Source organism: Entelurus aequoreus, linkage group LG01 (genome assembly GCF_033978785.1).
Source record: "Entelurus aequoreus isolate RoL-2023_Sb linkage group LG01, RoL_Eaeq_v1.1, whole genome shotgun sequence".
NCBI lineage: Eukaryota > Metazoa > Chordata > Actinopteri > Syngnathiformes > Syngnathidae > Entelurus > Entelurus aequoreus.
In genome coordinates, this window is record NC_084731.1 from 72,002,860 (window position 1) to 72,012,859 (window position 10,000).

Genomic DNA, 10,000 nt, shown 5'->3' on the forward strand with positions numbered 1-10,000 from the left:
CAATGTCATGTACTGTAGTCATGAGTACTACAATGTAGTCATGAGTGCTACAATGTCATGTACTGTAGTCATGAGTACTACAATGTCATGTACTGTATTCATGAGTACTACAATATAGTCATGAGTACTACAATGTCATGTACTGTAGTCATGAGTACTACAATGTCATGTACTGTAGTCATGAGTACTACAATGTAGTCATGAGTACTACAATGTCATGTACTGTAGTCATGAGTACTACAATGTCATGTACTGTAGTCATGACTATTACACTGTCATGTACTGTATCAGAATCAGAATCAGAATAGTTTTATTGCTATTGTTTGAGAATGGGTTCACAAACTAGGAATTTTTCTTGGTGCAATCGTGCAACATAAAACACATATAACAAAGATTTGGTAATAACAAAAGCTGTAACGGAGCTATCAGATCTTGTTATAGACTTAGAAGGAATTCAAAGGAGCTACTGTTAGGAGTTATTGTTCATGTGCCTGATGGCCGAGGGGAAAAACTGTTCAGGTGGCGGGAGGTGTGGGTCTGGATGGACCGTAGTCTCCTGCCTGAGGGGAGAGGGGAGAATAGTTTGTGTCCAGGGTGAGAAGAGTCAGCTGTGATCCGACCCACACGCCTCCTGGTCCTGGAGGAGAACAAGTCCTGGAGGGATGGGAGCTTGCAGCCAATCACCTTCTCAGCAGCACGTACGATGCGCTGCAGTCGATGCTTATCCTGGACTGTGGCGCCAGGGAACCACACGGTGATGGAGGAGGTGAGGATGGACTCGATGATGGCTGAGTAAAACTGCACCAGCATCTCGGTCGGCACCTTCAGTTTCCTCAGCTGCCGCAGGAAGTACATCCTCTGCTGGGCCTTCTTGATGAGGGAGCTGATGGTCGGCTCCCACTTGAGGTCCTGGGTGATGGTGGTGGCCAAGAAACGGAAGGAGTCCACAATGGAGACGGGGGTGGGAGAGTCGATCAGGTTGAGGGGGAATGGTGGGGCTGTGACTTTCCTGAAGTCCATGATCATCTCCACAATTTCTGGGCCTTCAGCTCCAGGTTGTTGAGGCTGCACCAGGACGCCAGCCGGTCCACCTCTCCTGTAGGCGGTCTCATCGCCATCCGAGATGAGCCCGATGAGAGTAGTGTCATCCGCAAACTTCAGCAGTTTTACGGACTGGTGACTGGAGGTGCAGCAGTTTGTATACAGGGAGAAGAGCCAGGGGGAGAGTACACAGCCCTGAGGAGTACCAGTGTTTGTGGTTCGACTGTCCAAGACAATCTTCCCCAGCCGCACGTGCTGTCTTCGGTCTGTCAGGAAGTCATTGATCCAACTGCAGAGGGAGTCGGGCACGCTGAGCTGGTAGAGCTTGTCTCGTAGCAGTCCAGGGAGGATGGTGTTGAAGGCAGAGCTGAAGTCCACAAACAGGATCCTAGTGTAGGTTCCTGGGGAGTCCAGATGCTCCAGGATGAAGTGGAGGGCCAGATTCACTGCATCATCCACAGAACTGTTGGCTCTGTAGGCGAACTGCAGTGGGTCCAGGAGGGGGGCGGTGATGTCCTTGAGGTGGGGCAGGACCAAGCGCTCAAAGGACTTCATGACCACAGACGTCAGCGCAACCGGCCTGTAGTCATTAAGTCCTGTGATCCGTGCTTTCTTGGGGACAGGGACAATTGGTGGAGGTCTTAAAGCAGGACGTCACGCGGCATAGCTCCAGAGATGTGTTAAAAATGTCAGTGAAGACAGGAGCCAGCTGGTCCGCACAGTGTCTCAAGGTGGAGGGGGAGACACCATCCGGACCGGGGGCCTTCTGCGTATTCAGCTTCAAGAACTGCCGGCGTAGCCGTTCATGACGACAATAATGTGTGTTGAGGCCCTGAGCGAGAGTCCGGTCATTCAGGGCCTGGGGGGTTTTGGGCTTATAGTTCGTAAGGGCCCTTAGCCCTCTCCAAACGGCCGCAGAATCATTGGAGCGGAACTGTTCCTGTAGACGGTTAGAGTACACAGATTTAGCTTTCTCCACTTCCCTGTTGAAGTGGTACTTCGCTTCTCTGCAGGTACTCCGGTCCCCGCTTCTCCACGCAGCCACCTTCTTCTTACGCAGCTGTCGGAGCTTGGGTGTGAACCAGGGCTTGTCGTTGTTATAACAAGTCCTGGTGCGCGTTGGAATGATGCGCGCCTCATTGAACTGTATGTATGAGGTCACAGTACTACACTGTCATGTACTGTAGTCATGAGTCCTACAATGTCATGTACTGTAGTCATGAGTACTACAATGTCATGTTGACGGCGTGGCAGGGTTGGGAGAGTGGCCGTGCCAGCAACCTGAGGGTTACTGGTTCAATCCCCACCTTCTACCAACCTAGTCACGTCCGTTGTGTCCTTGAGCAAGTCACTTCACCCTTGCTCCTGATTGGTCCTGGTTAGCGCCTTGCATGGCCATCAGTGTGTGAATGGGTGAATGTGGAAATAGTGTCAAAGCGCTTTGAGTACCTTGAAGGTAGAAAAGCGCTATACAAGTATAACCCATTATGTACTGTAGTCATGAGTACTACAATGTCATGTACTGTAGTCATGAGTACTACTATGTCATGTACTGTAGTCATGAGTACTACAATGTCATGTAGTGTAGTCATGACTACTACAATGTCATGTACTGTAGTCATGACTACTACAATGTCATGTACTGTAGTCATGATTACTACAATGTCATGTACTGTAGTTATGAGTACTAAAATGTTATGTACTATAGTCATGAGTAGTACAATGTCATGTACTGTAGTCATGACTACTACAATGTCATGTACTATGTAATATTTTCAGATATTAAAAATATCAATGTAATCATTGTAATATTGACTAGGTACGCTCTTGTACTTGGTATCATTACAGTAGATATTTCTATAGATCCACCATTTGTTTACATTGAGGAGCGCTAGCTTGCGGTTAGCGGTTGGCTATTGTATCCTACGGTGTGTAGTGAAGCATGTTTAGCTATAATCGTCCTCCACTGATAAGAAACTTACCCTTTTTGTCGCCATGGCGGCGAGGATTAGTGATTTAGAAGTAGCTAAAAACACTGTGGATGGATGTTAGCCGCGAGCTAGCTAGCCATGTTGAAAACACCTCTTCCAGCGCGGCGCTTCAGTGTGAAAAGTTTGTCGTTAGTTTTCAAGCCAAAACACGTCCACTCTCCCTCTCCTGTCTCCACACTGTGTCTGCTTGTACGTACACCGTGTTATGATCCGCTGCCGGGATCATGTTCAGTTTGGTTTTTGGACTCCCTCAGTTCCCGTTTTTGTGCACCACTGGGTTTGTTTTCTGTTTCCATGGGTGCTTATTGTTTCCACTTGTCTCTGATTGGTGTTCGGGAAGCTCACCTGTTCCCCGAGCACTAAGCAGTAGCACTATTTAATACTGAATTTTCTGGTCAGTCAGTCTGGCTTCCTAATTTGCTTCATGCAACAGTTGACGACTTTTGATTCCTGCTACCTGTATACTAGCTTCCACAATAGGCTCTGTTTGTTGCTAGCTTCCACGCTAGCCCCTTTGGTTTTTGCCTTCCGTGCTTTGAGCACGTTTTGTTTGTTCTTGTCTGATTTATTTCTACTTGTTTCAAACTTGTTTGGTGTAAGTTGTTGTTGTTTGTGTGCAGGTAGAACAGGCGGGGTCACACCTGTTTGGTCTAAGTTGTTGTTGTTTTTGTGCAGGTAGAACAGGTGGGGTCAAACCTGTTTGGTGTAAGTTGTTGTTGTTTGTGTGCAGGTAGAACAGGCGGGGTCACACCTGTTTGGTCTAAGTTGTTGTTTGCTAGTGTGCAGGTAGAACAGGTGGGGTCACACCTGTTGGTCTAAGTTTTTGTTGTTTGTGTGCAGGTAGAACAGGCGGGGTCACACCTGTTTGGTCTAAGTTTTTGTTGTTTGTGTGCAGGTAGAACAGGCGGGGTCACACCTGTTTGGTCTAAGTTGTTGTTTGTGTGCAGGTAGAACAGGCGGGGTCACACCTGTTTGGTCTAAGTTTTTGTTGTTTGTGTGCAGGTAGAACAGGCGGGGTCACACCTGTTTGGTCTAAGTTGTTGTTTGTGTGCAGGTAGAACAGGCGGGGTCACACCTGTTTGGTCTAAGTTGTTGTTTGCTTGTGTGCAGGTAGAACAGGTGGGGTCACACCTGTTTGGTCTAAGTTGTTGCTGTTAGTGTGCAGGTAGAACAGGCGGGGTCTCACCTGTTTGGTCTAAGTAGTTATTGTTTGTGTGCAGTTAGAACAGGTGGGGCCACACCTGTTTGGTGTAGGTTGTTGTTTGTGTGCGGGTAGAACAGGCTGGGTCACACCTGCTTGGTCTAAGTTGCTGTTTGTGTGCGGGTAGAACAGGCTGGGTCACACCTGTTTGGTCTAAGTTGTTGTTGTTTGTGTGCGGGTAGAACAGGCGGGGTCTCACCTAATTGGTCTAAATTGTTGTTGTTTGTGTGCAGGTAGAACAGGCGGGGTCTCACCTAATTGGTCTAAATTGTTGTTGTTTGTGTGCAGGTAGAACAGGCGGGGTCACACCTGTTTGGTCTAAATTGTTGTTGTTTGTGTGCAGGTAGAACAGACGGGATCACACCTGTTTGGTCTAAGTTGTTGTTGTTTGTGTGCAGGTAGAACAGGCGGGGTCAAACCTGTTTGGTCTAAGTTGTTGTTGTTTGCGTGCAGGTAGAACAGGCGGGGTCACACCTGTTTGGTCTAAGTTGTTGTTTGCTTGTGTGCAGGTAGAACAGGCGGGGTCACACCTGTTTGGTCTAAGTTTTTGTTGTTTGTGTGCAGGTAGAACAGGCGGGATCACACCTGTTTGGTCAAAGTTGTTGTTTGCTTGTGTGCAGGTAGAACAGGTGGGGTCACACCTGTTTGGTCTAAGTTGTTGCTGTTAGTGTGCAGGTAGAACAGGCGGGGTCTCACCTGTTTGGTCTAAGTAGTTATTGTTTGTGTGCAGTTAGAACAGGTGGGGCCACACCTGTTTGGTGTAGGTTGTTGTTTGTGTGCGGGTAGAAGAGGCTGGGCCACACCTGCTTGGTCTAAGTTGCTGTTTGTGTGCGGGTAGAACAGGCTGGGTCACACCTGTTTGGTCTAAGTTGTTGTTGTTTGTGTGCGGGTAGAACAGGCGGGGTCTCACCTAATTGGTCTAAATTGTTGTTGTTTGTGTGCAAGTAGAACAGACGGGGTCAAACTTGTGTGGTGTAAGTTGTTGTTGTTTGTGTGCAGGTAGAACAGGCGGGGTCACACCTGTTTGGTCTAAGTTGTTGTTTGTGTGCAGGTAGAACAGGCGGGGTCACACCTGTTTGGTCTAAGTTGTTGTTGTTTGTGTGCAGGTAGAACAGGCGGGGTCACACCTGTTTGGTCTAAGTTGTTGTTTGTGTGCAGGTAGAACAGGCGGGGTCACACCTGTTTGGTCTAAGTTGTTGTTGTTTGTGTGCGGGTAGAACAGGCGGGGTCTCACCTGTTTGGTCTAAGTTGTTGTTTGTGTGCAGGTAGAACAGGCGGGGTCACACCTGTTTGGTCTAAGTTGTTGTTGTTTGTGTGCAGGTAGAACAGGCGGGGTCTCACCTAATTGGTCTAAATTGTTGTTGTTTGTGTGCAAGTAGAACAGACGGGGTCAAACTTGTGTGGTATAAGTTGTTGTTGTTTGTGTGCAGGTAGAACAGGCGGGGTCACACCTGTTTGGTCTAAGTTGTTGTTGTTTGTGTGCAGGTAGAACAGGTCAGTTCCTGCGCTGGATCTGCTACACCTGTGTCACCTTCCTCGCCCTGCAGTGCTTCATGCAGATCCCCTTCGCCTACATCAGTCCTCAGGGTGAAACGGCATTCGTTCATTCATTCAATCATTGATTCATTCATTTATCCATCCATCCATCCATCCATCCATCCATCCATCCATCCATCCATCCATCCATCCATCCATCCATCCATCCATCCATCCATCCATCCATCCATTCATTCATTCGTTCAGTCATTCATTGTACAATCACATGTTAATTTTGCTGTGCTTTACCTGCTGCTTCCTTTTACCAGTCAGTGGCCACTGGGAGGACTTCCTCTACCATGTGGGCATCATCAGGTACTTCCTCTTCCTAGCTATACAAACATATTTAACTCTGTACAAGTGTCAAAGGTACATCTGTTAGCTTTACAAACATATTTTACTCTGTAAAAGTGTCAAAGGTACATATGTTAGCTTTACAAACATATTTAACTCTGTACAAGTGTCAAAAGTACATCTTCGAGCTTTACAAAAATATTTAACTCTGTACAAGTGTCAAAAATACGTACATCTGCTAGCTTTACAAACAAGTTTAACTCTGTAAAATGTCAAAAGTACATACTGTACAGTGTTTCCCATAAACTGCCAAGACACCTGTGGCGGTGGGGGCGTGGCTAAGGGCGTGGTCACCATGACATAATCGAGTAATTTGCATAATTTGCTACAATGATATGATTTTCTCTAAAAAGGCTCAAAAAATGTATACTTACTAATTAATAATAACAGTTTTGTTTTAAACGTCCATCCATCCATCCATCCATCCATCCATTTTACATTATGAATACACAAAAGATAACTACTACAGTATCAAATTAGTATTAGTATCTGAAGCACCGTCTCCACGTGTGTTTATTGACAACAGGGTTATAACCTGGACACGTTAGCTCGTCGGTATGGTAACAGGTGACTGTTACTGCATGCGTCTGCCCCGGCCCCCGAGTCAAACAGCGAGCGGCGGTGTTAATGAAGCAGCGTCAGGCTGCTCACTGTCAGTGAAACGATAGGTGAAATCGCGGATTAACGTTAAATATATGACAAGCCGCGAGCGATGCAGCTATAACCTATCTCACCTGGTAGAGCACCCGCTGCGGCGACCCAGTTCGATCCCACCTGACAGTCGCTTTGCTCCGCGTCAATCCCCCCTCTCACCTTCTCTCCCCCTGCCCCGTCTCTCTCCAGTTGTCCTTTCAAAATAAATGCATTCAAATCCCGAAAAATAAAAATTAAGAAAATCCGAGTCGTGGCGGACGTAATTCTTTCGTGGCGGGCCGCCACAAATAAATGAATGTGTGGGAAACACTGCTGTATGTTAGCTTTACAAACAACGTGCTTAACTCTGTAAAAGTGTAAAAAGTACATCTGTTAGCTTTACAAAGTTGAACTCTGTAAAAGTGTCAAAAGTACATCTGTTAGCTTTACAAACAACATATTTAAAGGCCTACTGAAATGAAATTTTTATATTCAAACGGGGATAGCAGATCCATTCTATGTGTCATACTTGATCATTTCGCGATATTGCCATATTTTTGCTGAAAGGATTTAGTAGAGAACATCGACGATAAAGTTTTGGTCGCTGATAAAAAAGCCTTGCCTGTACCGGAAGTAGCGTGACGTCACAGGTTGAAGGGCTCCTCACATTTCCCCATTGTTTACAATGCAGCGAGAGTGATTCGGACCGAGAAAGCGACGATTACCCCATTAATTTGAGCGAGGATGAAAGATTCGTGGATGAGGAACGTGAGAGTGAAGGTCTAGAGTGCAGTGCAGTACGTATCTTTTTTTGCTCTGACCGTAACTTAGGTACAAGGGTTCATTGGATTCCACACTTTCTCCTTTTTTCTATTGTGGATCACGGATTTGTACAAACCCCGTTTCCATATGAGTTGGGAAATTGTGTTAGATGTAAATATAAACTGAATACAATGATTTGCAAATCATTTTCAACCCATATTCAGTTGAATATGCTACAAAGACAACATATTTGATGTTCAAACTGATAAACATTTTTTTTGTTGCAAATAATCATTAACTTTAGAATTTGATGCCAGAAAAACGTGACAAAGAAGTTGGGAAAGGTGGCAATAAATACTGATAAAGTTGAGGAATGCTCATCAAACACTTATTTGGAACATCCCACAGGTGAACAGGCAAATTGGGAACAGGTGGGTGCCATGATTGAATATAAAAGTAGATTCCATGAAATGCTCAGTCATTCACAAACAAGGATGGGGCGAGGGTCACCACTTTGTCAACAAATGCCTGAGCAAATTGTTGAACAGTTTAAGAAAAACCTTTCTCAACCAGCTATTGCAAGGAATTTAGAGATTTCACCATCTACGGTCCGTAATATCATCAAAGGGTTTGGAGAATCTGGAGAAATCACTGCACGCAAGCAGCTAAGCCTGTGACCTTCGATCCCTCAGGCTGTACTGCATCAACAAGCGACATCAGTGTGTAAAGGATATCACTACATGGGCTCAGGAAACCCACTGTCAGTAAGTAAAGTTGGCCACTACATCTGTAAGTGCAAGTTAAAACTCTCCTATGCAAGGCGAAAACCGTTTATCAACAACACCCAGAAACGTCGCTGGCTTCGCTGGGCCTGAGCTCATCTAAGATGGACTGATGCAAAGTGGAAAAGTGTTCTGTGGTCTGACGAGTCCACATTTCAAATTGTTTTTGGAAACTGTGGACGTCGTGTCCTCCGGACCAAAGAGGAAAAGAACCATCCGGATTGTTATAGGCGCAAAGTTGAAAAGCCAGCATCTGTGATGGTATGGGGGTGTATTAGTGCCCAAGACATGGGTAACTTAAGCATCTGTGAAGGCGCCATTAATGCTGAAAGATACATACAGGTTTTGGAGCAACATATGTTGCCATCCAAGCAACGTTACCATGGACGCCCCTGCTTATTTCAGCAAGACAATGCCAAGCCACGTGTTACATCAACGTGGCTTCATAGTAAAAGAGTAGGGGTACTAGACTGGCCTGCCTGTAGTCCAGACCTGTCTCCCATTGAAAATGTGTGGCGCATTATGAAGCCTAAAATACCACAACGGAGACCCCCGGACTGTTGAACAACTTAAGCTGTACATCAAGCAAGAATGGGAAAGAATTCCACCTGAGAAGCTTAAAAAATGTGTCTCCTCAGTTCCCAAACGTTTACTGAGTGTTGTTAAAAGGAAAGGCCATGTAACACAGTGGTGAACATGCCCTTTCCCAACTACTTTGGCACGTGTTGCAGCCATGAAATTCTAAGTTAATTATTATTTGCAAAAAAAAAAAGAAAAGTTTATGAGTTTAAACATCAAATATTTTGTCTTTGTAGTGCATTCAATTGAATATGGGTTGAAAAGGATTTGCAAATCATTGTATTCCGTTTACATTTACATCTAACACAATTTCCCAACTCATATGGAAACGGGTTTGTATTTTAAACCACCTCGGATACTATATCCTCTTGAAAATGAGAGTTGAGAACGCGAAATGGATATTCACAGTGACTTTTATCCCCACGACAATACATCGGCGAAGCTCTTTAGCTACGGAGCTAACGTGGTAGCATCGGGCTTAAATGCAGATAGAAACAAAAGAAATAAACCCCTGACTGGAAGGATAGACAGAAAATCAACAATACTATTAAACCGTGGACATGTAACTACACGGTTAATGCTTTCCAGCCTGGCGAAGCTTAACAATGCTGTTGCTAACGACGCCATTGAAGCTAACTTAGCTACGGGACCTCACGGAGCTAACGTGATAGCATCGGGCTTAAATGCAGATAGAAACAAAAGAAATAAACCTCTGACTGGAAGGATAGACAGAAAATCAACAATACTATTAAACCATGGACATGTAACTACACGGTTAATGCTGTCCAGCCTGGCGAAGCTTAACATTGCTGTTGCTAACGACGCCATTGAAGCTAACTTAGCTACGGGACCTCGTCAAAGCTATGATAAAAACATTAGCGCTCCACCTACGCCAGCCAGCCCTCATCTGCTCATCAACACCCGTGGTCACCTGCGTTCCAGCGATCGACGGAGCGATGAAGGACTTCACCCGATCATAGATGCGGTCGGCGGCTAGCATCGGACAGCGCGTCTGCTATCCATCTCAAAGTCCTCCTGGTTGTGTTGCTGTAGTCCGCCGCTAATACACAGATCCCACCTACAACTTTCTTTTTTGCAGTCTTCATTGTTGCAAAAGATTC

The 10,000-nt window shown here is 45.6% G+C and overlaps 1 protein-coding gene across 1 annotated transcript in view; it reads left to right on the top strand.

Moving 5' to 3' along the window:
- The window catches only part of si:dkey-11f4.7 (piezo-type mechanosensitive ion channel component 2), a 237,469-nt gene that overhangs the window by 41,014 nt on the left and 186,455 nt on the right, over positions 1-10,000 (top strand). The window contains exons 10-11 of the mRNA XM_062057601.1: positions 5,719-5,820; positions 6,039-6,084. Of these exons, the coding sequence (XP_061913585.1) occupies positions 5,719-5,820; positions 6,039-6,084 (148 nt within the window). The remainder of the gene's footprint in view (positions 1-5,718; positions 5,821-6,038; positions 6,085-10,000) is intronic.